Source organism: Agelaius phoeniceus, chromosome 3 (genome assembly GCF_051311805.1).
Source record: "Agelaius phoeniceus isolate bAgePho1 chromosome 3, bAgePho1.hap1, whole genome shotgun sequence".
In the NCBI taxonomy this organism is placed as follows: domain Eukaryota; kingdom Metazoa; phylum Chordata; class Aves; order Passeriformes; family Icteridae; genus Agelaius; species Agelaius phoeniceus.
The window spans coordinates 7171489-7192529 of record NC_135267.1 but is presented as its reverse complement, the minus strand read 5'-3'; the positions used below and the strand labels follow the sequence as shown (position 1 = coordinate 7192529).

The following is a 21041-nucleotide window of genomic DNA, read 5'->3' as shown; positions in this document are numbered from 1 at the left end:
TGATAAACTAGTCTGTTTTGTTATGTGAAAAGTCTCAATTTTTCCCCCTGTAAGTACTAACCACAGTGTGGTAGTGAGACTTCCATACAAAAACACAATCAAAAAGTGACCTCAAGTATAAACATTGTGAAGCAGTGTTGTACTTTAGTCCTGAGTATTTTTATGAATCCTCTGCATCCTGAATGAACCTGGATTTAATGGGCTTATATCTCTTTCCTCCCCACTGCAGAGCACAGTGCTCAGAAGCTGTGTGTGAGCCTGGCAGGAGCTGCTGGCACTGGGAGAATGTCCCACTAGCTGCCAAACCAGTGGGGCAGCATTGGAGGCAGTAATAATAGTTCAGGGCTCACCTGGAGGTATTCGAGGGAGGATTGCATCTTACAGGATGCTTGCTTTGGCTGCTGGGGAGGAACTGAACAGGAAGTGTCCAACAAAAACTTGGCAACTTTAGGTTCTCAATTTCTGCGTCTACATGTGCTCTAGCAAGTTGAAATATTGAGCAGAGTATTTTTGATGGCATTGTAGTGTTGCCTGATGTAGTCAAGATTTATGTTTAAATATTCTGTCAGGTTTCTTCTAAAAGTACAAAATATGATTAGGCCATGGGAGATGTTTAATTACTGTTAGGTATTTGAATCCAAACATGTTGGATGCATGTTTACTTTATCTGATTTGTCTTCAGAGATTTATTTGTCAGTTGTTTTCCTTGGAATTGTTTTAATTATTTTTTAAAATGATTTTGCTAAATATAATCAGGGTGATTCATTAATACCACTGCTGTTGTGATTGATTTACTTGCCACATGCTACAGTTAGTTTTGCTTAGCTTTGCTTGGTTTAAAAAAAAAAAAAAAAAAAGCCTGTATACCTGTTTGGACATGTCTAATCTCTTCTGAGTTAGATCTGAGTTACCTGACAACCTTTGACATATTTCCTTGTGTAATTCTTCTGAACAGAGCTTTCCCCCTCCCTGCTTGTTTTCTGCAGTAGTGCTTCTCCTGCATCCAGCTTAAAGCAAGTCCTTTATGCTCTAAAGACCCCACATGTTGATAATTGGTTAAGGTTTGTCAAAGGCCACAAGTCTTCTGTTCCCACTGTTGCTCATAACGTTCCCTGGAGTTTTTTCTCACCGGCAATGGCCTGGATAGGCTTTTCCAGCTGAAGTGGAACTCTCCTATCCTTACCATGGGACAGCTGCCCAAGCAATGTGCTAGAATGTATTCCTTTCTTCCCACAGTGAGATGTATGGGTTCTGACTTAGTTTCACACCAGGTAGGAGTTAACAAGAGTTTACCATCAATTTCCTGGTCGAGACTTTGCAACCAAGACAGAGGGATTTCTCCCTCATTAGTAATACTACTTATTTTTTTCCAACATGCAATTCCCTCAGTTCTTTTTCTAGACATAATATTCCCCAGACTACCCACCATCTGATCTGTTTCTCTCATAATTCTGAAATATATTTTTATTCACTTCCAGAGGACTCACTGGTATACAGGCTGTATTGCAACATAGGTGTGTAGAGTAGATTTGATATAAATTTAAAAAATATAAATTAGTTTTATATACAAGACATAATAATTATTTTCATTCTAACACATGCATTTTGATTTACTGAGTTTTCTTACTAGCAGGATGTACTTTACATGTGCAGATGATTATAAATAAGTTTTGCTGCTGATGACAAATTAAGTGTTCATGTCATCTAATGAAGAAGTGTGAGCAGCCAGGTGTTGGTGGCAGCAGGCCATGATGTGTGTGAGATACACGTGCTTCCTTTTTTTACTTTCAAAAGAAATCAGAGTGCTTCTCCAAGGGTAGATTTTGTTAGTTGGTGCTTTTCTTTTCTTTTTCTTTTCTTAGTGTGTGTAATATTCCATCTAGTGTTTGAGTCATTTTTACTCATGAAAAGAGTTCTGAACCCCTCTTTCAAGTAACCTCTCACTCAGTTTATGGGAAGAAGACATGCAGTTGCTTTTATCTCTCCAATCACATTAGTAGTGTCAGGGGAAACAGCTGTGAAATGAAGGTTATGGAGAGTTAATGAAAATAAATTCTGTCTAACTGGATACTGAAATGTGGACAGACTTACTTGATTTAGCATTTTTTATGTCTTCCCTGGGTTGCCCTCACTTGTCTCTCTTTTCCTTGTAATTTTAGCCTGTGAATACAAAAACGTGGAGAGTCTTTTGAGACTTGTGAGATTTTCTGAACTTTAGTGTCAGGTTATGCAGGAGAAAATAGAGAAATAACTCCTACAGCAGAACAAGGGTTTGGCAGAACCTTTCTCTGCATATGCATTTTAAATAGTCTGGTTTGCTTTTGAGCAGTGGTCCTCATTTCAGGTTCAGAGATGCATGTGTGTGTGGTTACTGTGCTCAAACATAAGGACTTTCTAATCCAGCAATATCCACAAGGATCCACAGATTTGCCACTGCCACTTGTGCTTCCTCTCACAGGAACAAAGGGCCAAGCTTCTTCCCCTGTTTCAAATGCTTCTTGTTCTTGTGGAGTTTTTAAATTCAATTTCTAATACTTTCAATCAGCTGAAGTTCATTGGTTTAGGTCCTTTGTCACTCAGTTCACAAAGCTGAAGAAGGACACGTGGACAAACAAGGCAGTGACTGGAGGCATCTGGAGTAGTGAGCACCTCCCAAAACTGTGCACATGAATATTTTCCACTGGTGCTCATGCAGCTTTGGATGTTGGTGACCTGCTTCTGAAGTGCCTGGGTGAGGAACAAGTGCTGTGGCACTGCCAGTGCCTTCTGCATCTCTCCCAGGGTCCAGTCACAATCAAGGGGCAATAAGGAAACAATTTGGGCACTACCCTCCCTGGGATTGTGTCATCCTTTTTATCACTGTGGTGTCCAGTGCCACTGCTGGCACAAGCCAGGCTGCCAGGTTATATTTGGCAGAGAGGTCAGGGCATGTGAGCAGCAGGCAGCACTGACTAATGCTCCAGCCCTTGAAATGGTGCTGCTGATGCCATTCAGTTCCTGTCATGACCCTGCTGCCTTTGGCCCCAAAGTTACCTCCGTGCAGAGGAAGGGTGTTGCCTTTCTTTATGACTCCTCACCAAATACAGGGATTTAGGAGGATGTGATGGGTGTAAATATTCTCAGTCTTTGGCAATATGAGTAAGACCTGGAAAGAAAAGATGGTTTCCAAGACGGTCTAGAGATGCAAGGCATTTATGAGGGGACAGCATGGCCCAATTAGAGACTCTTCAGCCCCACATCTACCCAGGAGGAGTCCCTGTGGCAAGAAAATGTTTGGAAGACAGTAATTGAGTTCTCAGCTGTTGGAGATCCTGTTTCCAGCTCATCCTCCAAGATGAAATGATTGTAGATGAGCACTCCACAGAAGATTTCGGAGAGTTAAGGTCTAAGATGTGACGAAGTGGCACCATGCCACCACATCAAACAGCTTGTCAGTATTGTTGTAGTCCAGCAGACAGCCTTGGGAACAGGCTCTGTGCCTATAAACCAGTGTCCTCTAGGTAATGGATTTGCTGAACTGGCCTAGGCTGCTGCGGAAGTAGCACCTCCAGCATGGTCATAAATTGTGTTTATCTTATTTGGGAGGTCCAAAGGACAGTTTTACAGTTCCACATTCATGAAATACTGCCTGTTTTCTGAGGGCATCCAAATTTGATGGTATATTCAGCAAAACACTCCTTGATGTCTTCCTTTCCCTTCCCACTTCCAAGTTAACTGATTATTCCTTTGTTATTATTCATGTGTGTGCCTGTGAACAACCACAAATAGAAGAATGGAATTTTTTTTTAATGTGTCACTTAGCTTTCCTGAAGATATGTGGTGCATAGGCACCTTCTGCAACCACTTGCTCTACATATATGGCAGACTGGGATCACATGCTCATGAGGAAACTGAAGTTTTGGGTGTGTTTTCTCCTTTATGACATCAATGCAAAGAGCATTGAGCTACATATGAAGGATATCAAATACATAGGTACTGCTACAAAAAAACTCGTCAAGTGTATATACTTCTACTGGAGTGTATTTATGGCCAGTGCTGATTTAACTCTGATATCTTCTTTTCTTTTTATTTCTCTTTTTATAACAGTTACACAGGATTGAATGAAAACATTTTTGCTTAATTGAAAGAAATAGTGATGGCATAGTAAAGTAAAACCAGAGCAGTGTATGTTTTTACATGATAACTGAAAAATGGTATGAATTTCATAAATATGGCACATATATAATCTCCTGAGGACATCTTATTGTGCAGGAATCCCAATCCCAGCCCCATGAGAAGGATTTTACTTGGTGATGGGTTGACCTTGGCCAGCAATGAAGCACTCACCCACTTTGCTCATTTCTCCCCATCAGTGGGATGGGAAAGAGAATTGGAAGAGCAAATGCAAGAAGGAACTCATGGTTTAAGATAAGGATATCTTAATAAGCAAAGGAGAGGAAAACCAATCCAAATCAATGCACAGTCCCTCAATAATTCCACCTGCAGACCAGTGCCCAGCCAGTGTCTGAGCAGCAGCTACTTTGGGAAAACATCACAAAAGCAGAGTTTGTATTGCTGAGCATGGTGTTAAATGCTGTGGAATATCCATCCCTTTGGTCAGTTTGGGTCAGCTGTTCCCTCCCAGCCCAGTTGCTGGGGAGAATGAATGAGAAATTGATAAACCCTTGGTGCTGCACAAGCTCCGTCCAGCAGCAGCTGAAACTTTGATGTGGTGGGGTTTTCTTTTTGTTTGTTTTGATCTAAAATAGAGCACAATATGAAGTGCTATGAAGAAGATTAACTCCATTCCATCCAGACCCAGTGCACACCCTTAGGTGCTTATTCATAGTTAATGATTTGTTATTCACTGAAATATTTATTGTATTGCTTTGTGTTTGGAAAAATTGGTGGAAGAACCTTGATAGTTAAACATGTGGTGAGTTTTATGCATGTAGAAAATCTGGAAGACAGAGGAGAAAAGAACCAACTGTGACTTGGAAGATGAGAAAAGTCACTATAAAATAATCCAGGTTGCCAAAAAAATGAATGTTTTCTTATATAAAGCTGATGAACAATACTGTTTTATACATCTTTAAAACCTACACAGGATCTTTAATGTAGAAATTGCAAAATTAATAAAGGAAGTTTAAAGCTGATATTTCGTAAAGGAATTAAAAAATGACATTGTATTTTGAAAGCTCTTGAAATGAACTGCCTGGGGTGCACATGAGGTCAGAGCTGCAGCTTTGTTGTAGAAAAGTTCCTTGATAATTTTTACAAATTAAAACATTTGTAGTTAGTAAGCTTAGAGGAAGGAAAAATAAATCCTAGACTTCAGAGCGTAATAATATTGCCTAGGAAAGACAGGAAAGGCTGTTTTTGCCCAATATGCTTTATCACATAAGTAGAGAAAAATTTGCCCTACTTTGTTTACAAAATAAAATAAATAGTGCCTTTTTAATGCTTTAATGAAATACAGATTTGCACATCTAACATTATTTCATGGTCTAACTTTTTATTGTGTAAGTTTTCTTTCTTCCTCGTAGGCTTTAGTTTTGAATACTTGTTGAACTTCCGTGTTTGTATTTCTTAATCCATGCAAGCATGAATTTGGACACAAATCCATGTCCAAGCAAATAGCTGATCGTATCTTGCCACAGTGTGACATTCCCTGCTGCCCTGCATTACTTAGGTAGTAGAGAAATGTTATCACTGGTACATCTGCTGCCCTGGAGGTTACTAGAAATGTCACTATTGTCTCTTGATCTTGATTTGAAAGACCATGGAGGTGCAGATGTTGTGTCCCTCTTGGATGGCTCCCAGGAGCCCGCTGATGTCCTCTCCCAGTGGCTTTGGTGTTCACACCAGCTGCTCTCTGGTGTTGGTGCCTCCTGCCACACGTTTTCCCTGGCAGATGCTGGGTCTTGGTGGTGATAAATCTGATGAAGCTGTTAGGATAATTGCAGATGTTCCAGTGTAATTGTGTCTCCTCCCTTCCTTCTTACTGGACATACCAAGTTTTTGGTACAGCACTTAACCACAGTGAGATTCTCAGCATAATTGCAGTGCAAATAGTACTAGATTTTACCTCTTACTCTATTTTTTTTTTGGCTTTAATGCAGTTTACCTGTTGATTACATTGTATTACTTAATATTTGAGTTTGAATTTTTACATGGCACCTACATAGAACAAGTGCGACAGAAAACAACAAATTGCAAAATCACTGCAGACAGTTTTTTAATGTTTATACAAATTAATTTTTCCTGAAACTTCCTTCCATTTTCTCCAAGAAGAAGAAATACATGATTTAAAAAATGGCTTGAGGAATCCTTCTTCTGTTAATTGTTGAAGAAGTCCTCACATTCCTTCATCTCTCATACTTTTAGAAGTGTTTTACTTTGTCCACTCTGATTTCTTTATGTCTCATATGCTGGAACAGTCTCATTATTTACATCTAGTCAATAATATGTCCTAAATATGTTTATTTTGGTTAGTTTTGCACCCTTTTATGCTGCTCTGCTGTCCTTTAATCTAGCCCAAATTACAATTTAATAATGAAGGTGAGGGTTGAGGAGGACAGACAGTTCTAGTTCAAAAAGTTAGCTGTAAAATAAAACCCTTCAGTCCTCTTGCATCTTCTGGTGTTGCAGCCCAAAAAATTCTAGATTCTTCTGGGTTCAGTCTGCCCAGACTTCCAAGGGCAACTCTGCTTTTGTGTCCCTGTGTACAGAGTGCAGTGCAGAACTGCTGCTGCATGTGGCTTACAGAGCCAAGGGGGAACTGAGGCTTTTCTTTAATGAAAACTGTGTGCCATTTTACCAGGGATGAGAAGAGCCTTTTAACAGAAGTAGTTCAGTAGCTGCCTGATGAAGTTCCTATAGCAAAACTGACTTTTGAGCCAACTCTGAGTATTTGCCTAGTAGAGCACGAAAAAATAATTACTAAGGACATAGAACCAAGCAAAATAAAAGCAGAGTATAACATAAGCAGTTTGGTTTGCCCCTTCTTGTATTTATCTTCTAGAGGGTTTCCATCTTTTCTTCTCTACCACAACTTTTATTAATTTGTTTTGTGCCAATTAACGCAGTTGGCTATACCAGCTATACCTTAGCTGGAAATTTTAAGTAAGGAGACTGACATTTCATTTTAACCTATTTTGGGAGTTCTGATCAATACTGGGAGGAAAAAAATGGAATTGGGGTAATATTTACATTATAGAAATGTACGTGGTAGAAAATAAACTTTCAATGAACAAGCTGGTTTCACACTCATAGTGAGATGGGTGTGTCAAATAAAGGTTGTTAATTCTAGATTTTTGTGCTGAAATTTGTAAAGCTTGAGTTGTGTTTATTACTTCCATTTTCACTACTCTTCTGACACATCCTTAAGGAGGAGGAGTATTGGGAATAGTTGTGTAAGTTATTTTGAGCAACTGAACTTACCTCATTGCCTGAGAAGGATATGGGGTCTTGCTTCCAGGTACAGCCATTGTTGTTCTGAAGTTCCTAAAAATGTTATTGCATGTTTTAATTAGTGAGAGCTGAGTTATTAAAATTATGTTGAACTAGCTCTCATTAGGGAAACCAAGACTTCAGTGTCCTCTTGTTTCTGTAGCTCCTGGTTTTTTTTTCCTGTTAATTAATGGAAACATTAATAGAAATTGGTGAGTTTCATTTACTTTTTTATGTTAAAGACTTGTAATTAACAGACTTACAGACCAGGCTACAGTGCTGCCTTCTGATGGAAACAGATCAGCTGATGTCTTTGAGTAAGTCCATTTCTTTACAATGCTTCTGCAAAAGCATGCCATTTTATTTTCACATCTATAATTTACTATTTTATAACATTTGAACTAATGAAACTATCCATCTCAAAAATAAATGTCAAATATTTAGGAATTATTTGTCATCCTTAGTTACCTCTTCCTGATCCTTGACTTCTTTGAAATTGGTATTGTCACATTTGAAGGCAGATCAATGTACAGTTCTGCATTATGGTTAATGGATATCCTTGACAGAGATTTCGGGGTCTGTATCTTTGCCAGAAGAAATTTTGCAGTCCAAAAGGTCTGTTGCCAGGTTGACTTCAAGTGTGCATTTACTGCACACAGCTTTCTAGAGAAGGCTTTTAGAATGCTTGAAGGCCTGGCTTTGGAGACTGGGTCCAAAGATTTTGAACTTGTCCCTTGTTTCACTGTGCATGTAATACAATGAAAACACAACAGCTTTCTTTCTTTTCCCTTGCATAACTGATTCTAGTAAGAGAGTCTTGATTACCTCAGTTGTTTACTCATGCTCCCTTTTGGAGATTACTTAGGGTTTTGGAAAGGAATCTGTGGCTCCTTTAGCTGTGGGAATATTGTTAAAAAAGGAGGGGTTTACATAATGCTTTGAAAAATCACCAAGACAAAATACTTTGCTGTCTCAAACTGAGTATCAAAAATGTTTTTCCCCCAGATCCTGAGGCTTTATCTGTGGGAGATTCTGATTTCTTGTCCCTTGTGAATGAGTTGCCCCATCTGGGTCACAATGATGAGATAAATGCCTTGTTAAACTGGTTCTAACCCTCAGAGGGTTGAAAGTAGGCAAATGCAGAAATTAAAATAGAAGGTTTTAGCAGGTAACTACAGAGTTGCAGGCAGATGACTCTGTAGTCAGCTATTGTAAATAGGACATCCTAAATGACTTAAGTCAGTCTTTGAACTGGCTCCAGAACGACTTGCATTTCATGTGTAAAGTCCAAGGCTCATAATACATTTGTACCACATGATGCTTTAGGATAAAGTTTACTGTGTGAACTGTTTTAAAATTAAAATCTGATTGAAATGGTAGTAGAATTATTTTTTGTGATTTGAGATGTTTACTTAATTACTCTCTGTACTCAACTGTCAATTAGATGTCTTGCATAAGACCCAGAGCCAAAGTGAGCTACTCAACCTACTGAGACACTGGGATGGTACAAACACCTTTGGCTCCAAAAGAACACCAGAAAACTTTGTGTGTGGAGCTTTTGGGTGTTTGTTTGTTTTTAAATGGTCATGTGGACATTTTAAAACTCGAAGCTTTCAGCAGCTTGCACGCTGAGAGCCCATAAAGTGTCAGAATCCCTTAGATGGTTTTCACACACACTTGAACAATGTGGTTTGTCACTGAGTGCTGCACTGAAACAATTCATTTCTTGATGACAAACAGCTGAAGCATGACATTCACTGCAATGAAAATTCCTTCCTTCAGCAAGCACCACGGAGGCTGCTCCTGCTCCATACACACCAGCTCAGGTACACATAAGGATCTGTGATGCTGTAGCTGCAGGCTATTAGTTCACTCTCTTAAGTTTTTCTTCTTAAATCAGCTTCAAACACTACCATAGTTATCTTATAGTTTTATAGATAGCATCTTTAATCAAAGATAAGGGAGATGATATAAAAATTTGCTTGTCATATGGAGAGGGAGCTTTCATTAATTATAGACTTGACCCAAACAGAAGAGTAGGTGTGGCTGAAAGTTAATGCTTGTGGTGGACAAATCAAACTTGTTTTCACGCAGAAGTGCATGTGCATTGAGATTATCCACCTCTGCTCTGGCTGTTTGTTAAATCTAAGAGACAAGATAAACTTAATTCTTTTATAGAGGTGTGGCCACAGATCAGTGCTGGAGATAGAAATAGTTTGTTGTAAGCAGCTTCCTCAAAGTTAAAACCTTATTTAGTTTTTTCTGAGGAATTTTCTTTACGCATAATGATTCTGTTATAGGAGCACATTGTTTTTACTCATCACAAAGTCTCTGCCTGGTTTACTGTGTTCAGAAGTGCTTGGCAGGCTCCAGCTCAGACATTTAACATAATTAACATGAAGGTGTTTCCTGTTCGGGAGGTATTTAAGCATTCTAGGATGATCAAGCACTGAGGCTGGAAGATGAGCTGTTCAAAACCAATAGTTGAAGGCCTTGTAGATTAGTAATCCAGAAGAGAGCTGTTAATGAACAGAGTGGAAGCAACATTAAGTAAGTGTACTGAATTGTAACAAAATGTTCATCATTTTAAATAACAAAGCCTTACACAAAATTAACTGGGCTGTCAGTGTCCCAGTTAAAAAAATATTCTCCCTAGTTCGTCTGCGCCTCCTTTCCCAGGAGCCTCCCATTTTCATTTTTCATTTCCCCCTCTCTTCTCTTCTTTGGATCCTTTCTTTTTTTCTCTCTCACTGCCTGCAAGATCACTTTTGGTAGCTGTGGAAAAGAGAAGGAGAGTGGTAAATGGATTTGACAAGAGGCAGAAATACTGTCAGGAGACAAGTCATTCCTCAAAAGGTGAAGCAAAACAAACTCTGAAGGTGAAGCCCGTGGTCTTCTGGCTCTGTAAAGATGCAGAGATGCAGGTAGGCTGCCTTCAGTGAGCTTGTATCCAGAAGGAATCCTGAATTCTGCTGCTATTTACTCGGTAAGCTAGTCCTTCTGAAGAAGCCAGTATGACTTCAAAGAAGCTCTTGGTTGTGTAAATCCATGTTATGATGTCTGTTTGAGCTGGCAGAAAGCCTGAACTCTGTGGAGGTATGTAGAAAACCCATCCATATCCATGTGTTTATTTTGATGTGCAACTTTTGACAATTTAAATAACTGTATTAATGGCATTTAAAGGAATGTGAGAATGATGAGCTCTGATGATAATCGGTGGGGCTGTGGGATCTGCTGTGAAATGATATCTTACATTGGTGCTGTGCTAGAGTTTGGGACAAAAATCACTTTCTGTGATGCATCTGTGACTGCAATTTATATAAGTTTTGAGTTGCTTTTTCATCTTCTCTATTGTTATCTTGTTGAAAGGTCTAATACTTTTCAAGACTTCCCTGAACTATTTCTTCTGCTGGACACATTACTAGAAAAGCCATATGAAGTATGAGAATAGATTTTTACAAGTAATATCTAAAAAGATGTCTGTGTTAAGCATTTTTAAATTGTTTTCATAAATGTAACTGTACATACACATAAAAGATGAAGGCTGTTTGCTCCAAGACATGGGAGTCATGGACCTGGCCCATTAAACACTCTCATAAATTGTGGTTCAGTATTGTCATCTCTTAAGAAATGATGCTTCACTCAGATACTCCATATTGAAATACACATGGAATTTAAATGAAAGCAATTAATCTAGGATTTATATTGAAATCTCTGCAGATGTGCATTTTCAGGCAAATGAGAAAATCCATAGGGATAACTTTTGCAATAAAGTTATAATTACTTAAAGCCTGAAATAAAAAAGTCTATTATTAAGTCTGGAAGCAACAAAAATGTCTCCTATTACACAAGCTGACTTGTCTAAGTATAATTCTATGTTTTCCTGCTAGTTCTTACTGAATTTGTCATTTCAATTCAATTTTCCATTCCTGACATCAAAAAGAAGTTGTTTAATCATTTTAGTAAATTGTTCTTTCTTTCTTTCTTTCTTCTTAAAGCTCAGTAAAATTTTAATGGCCAGTTTTCAAAGCTGAATTTACAAAGCTAAGTCTACATTCTTAATTGGTGCCTTTCTAGTGCCACTTTAAAAAAGAAAAATGATTGCTTTTTTCTGCAGCATGTTTGTAACTGTAGGTTACCTAGGTATTTAGACTGTTGATATTCAGAAGTGACTTAATAAATCTACATTAATGCAATTTGTAATCACCAATCTCCAGTGAATGTAAGCTGCTGTGTTATTTTGTGAGCAAACGGTGGCTTGGTGCCTTGTTGCCAAAAGTCTGAGTTTCAATTGGGCTCAGCATAATTGATGCAAATGTGGAATGGCTGGTACCACACTTGATGCTTGTCTTTGTTCTAGACAGTGGGCTAATTTAGCTCATGAAATCAACTCATTTTAGGTGAGTTCCTTTGCTGAAATTGCAGGGTGTGGTTTATGAAGATTTTGATGCATAGATAAATGGATGAGTTTATGCAGCACCAGCCAAACCTCATGAGTCCTGGTTGCATCTCATTCATTTGGCCCTTTCTTCACTCTCAGGCTGTGCTGCCAGGGGCTCACCCTCATGCTGGGCTCAGGGACCTGCCCAGGGTCTCCTCCCTGGCCCAGTGGGTGCAGGGGAGGGTGTCAGGCTGCTGAAAGGCCATGGAATCTCCTGGGATCTCGTGCTGAAGGGGCCCTTCCCGTGAGCTGCAGTCCCCAGCTGCAGCCTGGAGCTGTGGCCATTCATTCCCCTGTGACAAGAGTGTCCCCAGCACAAGACCCAGCACTCAGGTGTGTGTAACAGTGCATCCCTCCCTCCCTGCTGCCCTGTGCCCATCTTGCACAGCCTTTCCTGCCTTTGGACAGTGGGAACTTGAGAGCCTTATTTTGGTGTATGCAAACCTGTTTTATCCCTTCTTGTGGGCAGAAAGGTTCCTCCCAAGAATTAAAGACTTTCCTACTTGTTGCTCGAATTGCACTGTATTTAGAGTTGTCCAGATGAATTGGATTTAACTCTGAGTTCCACTTTGTCTCCACTAACGTTGGACTTCAGTCCAAGGCAGATTATGACAGGCTCACAACAAACTAAGGAGCACAAACCTTGCTGATTTTTTTTCAACTATCACTTTGAACCACAATGCTTGAACTTACATAAAAGAGCTGATGGGGAAATGTTGCAAGTGTGAGTCTGGATGTTCAAAAGCATTTTCATGTCCCTGAATTTGTAAACACCCTTCTGTATCTCCCAATGTAGCTACAGAAAGTAGGAAAATGATGCAGTAACATGATGTTTCTGTTCCTCAAGTCATGGTGAGTCAATATGAACAAAGGAAGAAAAGCATCATGTGTTTAAAGAAATGAGTGATGCTGGCTTTTTGTCTCCTCAGTCAAACTGCTTCATCTGGTTCTTTGAGTTTCTTACTATATAAAATGAGATATTACCTGTGTTAGGTAACTCAGTGTGATGATTATTGTTTATACAATGCTTTAAAGCTAGGCCAGAGCATAAATATCAAGATGAGCTTTTCACTCATTGAGATAGTCCAGTGCAGCATAGTTACAATTGACCTAGGGGCAGGGATATTATTAGTTCATTGCCCACCAAAACTGGAATTGAACTTTTCTTGGGCTTGCTGGATGCTACTGTAATATTAGACATGGTTTGTTTTATATTACTACAAAGCAACAAAGTTCATTATATATTTTTTCTGGCACAACTGTCAAAACAATTTTATAGGCTATCAAAAGTTGTCCATACTTACACATATTCAAGGAATCAGGTTTCCCCTGACAGGTTTCTCTGTACAGATTCATTTTTCCCAAAAGTTAGGAGTTCAAAAATTGCAGCAGAAAATTCCAGGAATATTTTACAAAGTCAGTTTTTAGTAACCAACTTTAGCTGTCTCCCAAACATGGCTGTGTACATGAAGCTGATGTAATGTCAACACTTGGCTGTGGGAGGAATGGAGTGGTTATTGAAGGCATCATGGGCTTGTTGGGGCACACCTGGCATCTATGTAGAGGTGCCACCCAGTGGCTGGATGATAATAATGAACTTTTCTGATGAATTTTTAAAAAGGCCAAAAAAAAGGGAAAAAAATTACTTAAAGGAGTACATCTTATATTAATATTGTACTAAGTTTGGGGATTTTTTAAACATCCCTATCAGCACAGGAGTTCAGTTTCACAAAAATTAGTAACTGACAAAATTTGTTAATGGCCTTCAAATTACAGAATAAAAAAAGAGCTTCAGTAATTTGAATAGTCTCCAAATGATGAAATGACAAAATGTATTCCTCCTTTGAAATGAGGTTTTAGAAAGTGGATCCATACATGTTCCTGTCAGTTTGTGCCAAACCAAAGTTTTGTTTGTTGTTAAATTGTGATTTTTCCTATGCAAATGAGGGCTAGAAATACAACTAGATGGGAGTGATTATTTGTGGTAGGTATTAACTGAAGCTTATGTTGTATCTCCTCACAGGAACATCAATATAGAATGATATTAACCTGGTTTGTAGATATAAAAAGTGAGTTGCTGTGAAGATATTTAAGATACAAAGATATTTAAGACAGCAAGATACAAAATTAAATCTATTACAGTTAATTCCATAGTTGAGAACATCAGGAGGCAAAATAGTAAAAGGATGATGAGCATCTGGCAGAAACCTGGTATAGGTAAAGCTCTATGCTACTATTCATGAATATTTTAACTAGTTATATAATGGCAAGGTTTCTGGGCAGCTAACTCCATTATTCATTAAATTTCCAGATTATCCAGCAGATAACCTTATCATTCAACTTTGTAGTTGGATTTTATAATCCATCTTTCTGAAGCGTCTTTACTGGATTTTTTCCTAGTTAATGGAGGTGCTAAAAAAGTTTAAACATATTTACTAATTGCAGTAATTTCTATGACAGAGGGGCTTTTTGATTTTGTAAAACGGAAGACGATCAGTTGGAATAAGAAACCAGAAGCTGCTTGGATTCACTGTATAAAGATTTGGCCGAGCAGCACTGTGTCTGTGTTAGCACTCAGAAAAACATGTTTTGAAGGCCTAATGACTGTAGCATTTCCAGCTGCATGCTGTTTGAAGTGCAGGAAAGCCAGAAGCTTGGAGCCATTTCATCTCATGATGAAGTTGCTCAGAGCTTCAACAAACTGCCAAATGCAAACAAATACATTTAATAACCTGAAATTAATATATTGTACTGGGAAGGCGGTAGAAAGAAAAAAAACAAATACATGTAGGAATGGAAGTGGACAACAAGTACGACAAGTTTGTGGTGTGAGAGTGGCTCAGAAAAGCTCTGTGCAGTCTTTGTGTGAGCAAATGTATCGTGGAACAAAGCAACGAGGCAGCAGACCTGCTCTTTGTGGTTTTTTGTGGGAGTCGAGCAGGGACATTGCGTGCAGCTCTGGACACAGATTTGCTGGAGAGGTCTTGTCAGAAGGAAGCAGAGAGGAGAGCATGGGAATTCCTTTACAGAACGGGAAGATGATGCTAAATAATGGTTCTGAGTGAGAGATACAGCTGAAGCCTGCAAGTATTTAAATGGTGTGAATTTGCCAAACAAAGGAAAGAATGATTTAGGCTGAATTAGTAAGGCAGAGTGGAGTAACTATAACAAAGGGTACTTTTAGGTGAGGTATTAACCCTGTTATTAAGACATATGAGAAAACACCTTGAAGTAAGCCGGTAGGAATACTTCTGTGCTGACAAGATGTGACCTAAGGTAGTTTAAACAGACTTTTCTATCTCTAGGATCTAGAATAGTGAAGGCAGAAAGGTAGAACTCAATTCACCTGTGAATCTGAGGCCTGGCCATTAGATGGCAGGGTGCTGGCACAAGAGGGTGTGTGCCTGCCTGCCACTTCTCAGTGCCATGCCCAAGGAGGAGCTCTGAGCCATTCATCAGTCCCAAGGCCTGGGAGAAGTTTGAAATGCTCAGTTTCCATATGAAAATCACACACACACACATCCTGTCACTCCCACAACAGAAGGACATGCAGTGTGTCTGCTCCAGATTTCCACCCCTTGAAACTCTGTGTGAGTTGGTGTGTGCAAGAGGTGTCCCAGCATAGCAACCACTTTGTATAGCAGAGCTGAAGTTGGCTCTTCTGTTCTATGACCAGGGACACAGAAATGGGATTGCTGAGGCAGTGGGAAGAGGTGATATAGATGTGGTAAGTAGCTTGCTGCAGACTGTTCAGAGTCCACATACTGGTTCTGTGGAAAAGATGACAGAAAGAATAACAAGCAGTAGCTTTGTATGGAAAACTTCAGCCCAGAGCAGGCTGTTTGAAATGTTCAAAATATATTAAGGTTGTAACAACAGCAACTCAAATAATGCACAATTAAAAAACCCTTGTTTAAAACAGTCTACACGGCTAAAGGATCTGCCCCAAGGAGTGATCCTTATAGATGCATCCACAACTCTTTTGCCTCTGGAGTGAACTGTTTGTGTTTGTGCTGCCTAACATTTGACCTGGGTCCGATGCCCCCATGGCTCTAAGATTCTAATTATATTTTTGTGGCTTCAGTTCAAAGTGTTTGAAGTAATGTGAAGGTTGCTTTGCTGCCTGCAAGACTGGTGTTTTCATAGCATTATGCCAAAAGTATGCTGCATGCTGTGGGGCGTGGGGCACACAGAGGCTGTCTGAGGACAAGAGGCTGGTTGGGATGGTGGAGGGCAGGAGAAGCCACTATTGGTCTGGTCCTATCCTTGCTGTGACATCCTCGGGGCAGTCTGTCCACAGAGCTGGAAAAGCCTTGGCTTTTCCTCTGAGAGAAGCAGTTGGTCTCCTTCAGAAGAGAGTCCACGGTGCTGCATGTGTGGTACAGCTGACAAGGGCACCAGGACCAGGGAATGAACCAGGGAGGTAAATTATTTGTTGGCATAGGTGCATCTATCATAGCCACGAGCACTGAGGTGGCGGATGAACCAGAGAAATGCCCCTTACTGCTCTTCATATTGTTCTGTGTTTTGCAGTAAATCTTTAGTCAGTCATTTTGCTGATCAAATTGATATTTGCTGCTCCCAGGGAAAAATTCTAGTCCTGATATGATGTGGGAGGGGGAAGACTGGGTAGAGGATCTGAATAAACAAACAAAATATCTTTCCATTGTAATCAAGTTGCTCTTGCTCATGCATGCTCTCTCTTAAAAAATGATCTCATACTGTGTTGATTGAAAAGTGGGAATTAATAGGCAAGAACAATATACTGGATACAGACTGCAGAAAAACAGCAGATGGGAGATGGATTGCAGGGCTGAATATGATGGATTATGAAGGAAGCCATGCCTGTAAAATTTATAAGGATGCTAGTTTAGTAAGCACTGCTAGGTTAAAATGTATGGCAACCCACTCTCTTCTTCTTTCTGTTAGTGAGTTGTTTGCTCATTGCTCCTACATTGTCTTTACATATTTTTGTCTACAAGCTATTTCCCTTCAAAATTATTTGCAATTGTTATATTTCAAGTCAATATGTTAAGATAGTTAATAAGATAACATTGTGTTGCTACTAAGGATTAAGGCATGGACAGGTAAGAGTGATGGGGCCAAACTGTGGTCTGCAGCATAGAGAAAGCACTGCCAGGTCAGTTCCCATCTGGTGGTTTCCTTTTCCAGTCAGTAGTTCTGCTTAAATCAGGTAAAGAGAAGATGGATATACCTACAGATATACCTACCTACCTTCCTCCTTTTCATGCCTCCTCCCTCCAAAAGCTTGATAATTTCCAAGGCCTCCCTCTTTCTCTCTGCTTCACTGTAAAATTAATTATTACTGTAACTAATAGCTGTATGAAAATATGTGTGCTGGTTTTGGCTGGCATAAAGTTAATTTTCTTCATGATAGCAGGTATGGGGGGTATGGTTTGGATTTGTACTGGAAGCAGCAGAGGTAACATGGGGCTGTTGTAGTCACTGCTGAGCAAAATGTCTGGGAGGGTTTCATAACATGCTCAGTGTGTTGCAAGCACCTTCTCCCCCCAGAGCCTCGGGGCTCTGAGCAAGTGGGAATGGTTACACAAACATGCCTGGGTGAGAAAAGCAAGGGTGTGGGTTGACAGTGCCTCAGTTTCTCTATGGTGACTGTCCCCCCAGCTGCCCTTGCCCACAGCGAGTTTCTCCACCGTGCATTGGGGTGAGCTGCTCTGCATCTGGGCTGGAAGGAGAGAATTTGGCTGGGCAGCTGGGGCAGAGGAGGTGCAGCCCTGTGCCCTCACACCCTGTCTTGCCCTCAGGAGCTTGTGTGCGTGCCCATGCCTTGGGGCGGGAAGCGTACTGCAGCATTTCCCTGGAAAACTGCCCAGTGCCATAAAGTAAAACTTGGAGGCTCTGGTGAGCTCAGCTTGTCAGCAGATTGTTGGGAGGATAGACTTCAAACTGTGAAGAAATTCAAAGAGCACCTTTTCTCACCTGTTTGGAAATCTGGAGCTGGCTGTTTTCCAGTGCAACATCTTTGGGTTGAAACCTCCCAGGCTGCTTCTGTCAGCTCTGGTTTTTGGTGTGAAATTGTGTCCTTTAAAAAAAAAGATGCCTGAAAGAATCAGTACTGTTTCACTGCATTCTGAAGGCAGCAGCTTTCTGGCTACCACAACACAGACATGCCAGCGCCCTGAGGTCTCAGGGACCGATGGCCATCAGGAGGGGGCATGTGGGGCAAGGTGTGAGGATGTCCCCAAGGAGGCCCAGCCTTCATTGGTGGATGGGAGCCAGCAGGTGCCTCCCAGGTGGATGCTGCTGGCTTGCCTGGGGAGCAGCACAGCCCCCTTTGGAGCAGGACAAAGGGTATCCTGGTGAAATATCCTGCCTTCCTACCTAGGAAGCGTTTGCTTCCAGAGCTTCCTCTGGCTCCCTTTTGGCATTTGGCATTAGTGATGTGTTATTTTCTGACACAGGTCCATTGTGTATCACTTGGGGTGCAGATGCTTGTCACCAGCCCAGCAGCACCATGGCAAATGGTGGCCTCTTACAGTGTGTCAGTGTCACCTCAACAGTTGACAGCTCTTCCATCCACTTCCCTTGGTGTGCCATTATTTTTTTCCTCCTCACCCTGACTTCTTATCCAGACTTCAGCCAAACACCTTGGCTGAAGGTGTCAGCCTTCATATCATGTCACTTGTGCCATTGCTCTGGACGATGGGGTTGACAGTCCCCAGCCTGCTGTTACTCCCTTCAGCAGTATTGACCATGGACAGGGTAGGTAGGGTGCCACAGGATCTTTCAGCACTACCTGAGCAGCTTTTTAATGTGACTTTTGAATTTTCTCACATGCAATGTGTGTGGAACCACCCCAAAAGCAAGCTCTATCAGGGGAGGCAGAACATGAAAATCAAGCTGGACAGCTCAAAGTCAGCTATGTCCTGGGGAAGGTAACCAGCTATTAAGAGTGATGCAGTTTCTTCCTTAGAAATAGGTAAATAAACAAAATAATTGCACATGTTTATTGGGATATGTGTTAAAATGTCAAAACATTTTCACCACAATTATGCAATAAACTGAACAACTTTATAAATATGCCTGAGGCTTTTCTGCTCACTTATTCACTCTTTGAAAACTCTATATGAAAGTCAGTTATAAAAGTGAATTTGCAAATAAGGCTGTACAAACAGAGCTGGATTTGGGACAATATGATGAGTCTGGAAAAGAAGCCTGTGGGAAAAAAGTAGTTTTGTTCCAACCAAAATGGAAAATATGCATATTTTGAGGACAAAACAAAACAACATGTATATATAACATTTTGAAACTTTCTTTTTTTCCGTGAAAGCAAAATATTTGATGAGTGTATTTATTCTGCCTAGAGATCTCTCAATGTTTCAAACTGGGGTGAGTTCATTGGATGGTTGACAGTGAGGTGGTTGCCTGTGAGGCTCCACTTGCCCTGTGAAGAGAAGGTGGAGAACTGGGGCTTGTTCAATTTTGGAGAGGAGGAAGCTTAGGGTGGTAATGGAGATGAACCCAGACTTTTCACAGTGGTGCATGGTGGGAAGACAAGACAACAGCGAAAAGTTGATAAAGGAGAGATTCAGATTAGATGTAAGAGAAAACATTTTCACTGTTGTCCAGAGAGGTTGTGATGTCTCTGCCCTTGCATATTTTCAAGGGTTGGTTGGGTAAAGTCCTGAGCAACCTAGTGTGTTCCCATAGCTGAGCCCACTTCAGGCAGGACATTGGACCAGAGACCTCTTGGGGGTCCCTTCCAACCTAAATTGTCCTATGAAAAATTCAGTCCAATTTTGAAGTAAAAATATCAAAATACATACCATTTTTAAAAAGCTGCATTTTAACCAACTGTTGAATCATCTAAAGGACAAAAATATATATAAACTATTATATTTATCAACCTTTTAATAAAACTATCTTCAGAGAATTTTGGATTCTTGCTACTTCGACTTTTCAGATAGTGAAATGGAAGAGATTTTAAAACTTGGTTAGTTTTTACTATTTTATTTCTCTCTTGAGAGGAGACTAAGTGAACTTTTTCACATCCTTTGGATTCAGAATTTGAAATTTACCGCTATGGAAAAAACATAACCAAATTAGGTTCCTTAAGTTTTAGGACTGACTTGCTTAAAATGAATGTATTGCTTTAAAGATTGTATATTGGGACAGCCTTTCCCAAAAAGTGACTTGTTCTGAGGATTCAACTGATCCTTTACTGAGACAGCTTCCAGAAGGAAAGTGAACGGAATATGTGATGTAATGTGGAGCTGTAAACTCCAAATGTTGTAATCTGCTGTCTCTGAAGAGGTGGAGTGACAGGAGATAAGACAACTAATTTTTCTGCCTTGTGGCTCTGATGTGGTTATCCTGCTGAGTGCTGTATTTGGATTTTGGTTGTTTCATTATCAGGAAAAAGCTGACAAGTTAGTTTCAGAGAGCTAAAGCAGGTGGGATGAATTAATGTCTAAGAAGAGGAGCAAGTAGTTTAGCTAAAATAAAGCAGTAAACTTTCCAAGTACCAGAAGCCTGGAACCACTGGAACGGGAAAAAACATCTTAGTGTTTTATCAGAAATACAGCAAACATTGACTCAGGCTTTATTTTTTTTTTTTTTTTTTTTGCTAGGATGCATGAACTGAGCCATGTTTCCTTTCCTTGCAGGTACTATGATGTGTCGGGCAGACGCTGCACTGTTCAGGAGAACCAAACAGCCTCAGTAATCTGCCCCCACTCTTACGCTCTCCCAGCGATATCAATGTCTACTGCCTCACTACCAGCAGCACTTAGAAAGGTAGGAGAAAACAAAATATATGTGTTTATATAAGCGTAGATAAACACACATACATATATCATGAAGGTGTCTACTCTGAAAACAGAATTTAACACAATGTATAATTGTAATCTTCCTTTAAAAGGCCTGTGTTTGAAGTACTGGAAAATTTTCAAATTAATAACATGGACGGAAATAAGGAAGGTACATAATGACTTTAGCTGGCATGAAGAGACAAAAAAGAAAATGGCTCGAGGAGATCTTCCACATGCTCCCACAAACCATATGGCTTTTTCCTTTTGTTCATAAAAAATATGTAAGCCAAAATAATAAAGGAACAACACCTACATTTCTACAGTTCCCCACTTACCCCGTACTGTTTTTCTCCCAAATTTGCCCTAAACCAGGACAC

General features: G+C 40.1%; 1 protein-coding gene across 1 annotated transcript in view; it reads left to right on the top strand.

Annotated features, from left to right (window-relative positions):
- Positions 1 to 21041, top strand: part of CRYBG1 (crystallin beta-gamma domain containing 1) — a 97952-nt gene that overhangs the window by 11113 nt on the left and 65798 nt on the right. Inside the window, exon 2 of the mRNA XM_077176523.1 lies at positions 20521 to 20650. Within this exon, the coding sequence (XP_077032638.1) occupies positions 20521 to 20650 (130 nt within the window). The remainder of the gene's footprint in view (positions 1 to 20520; positions 20651 to 21041) is intronic.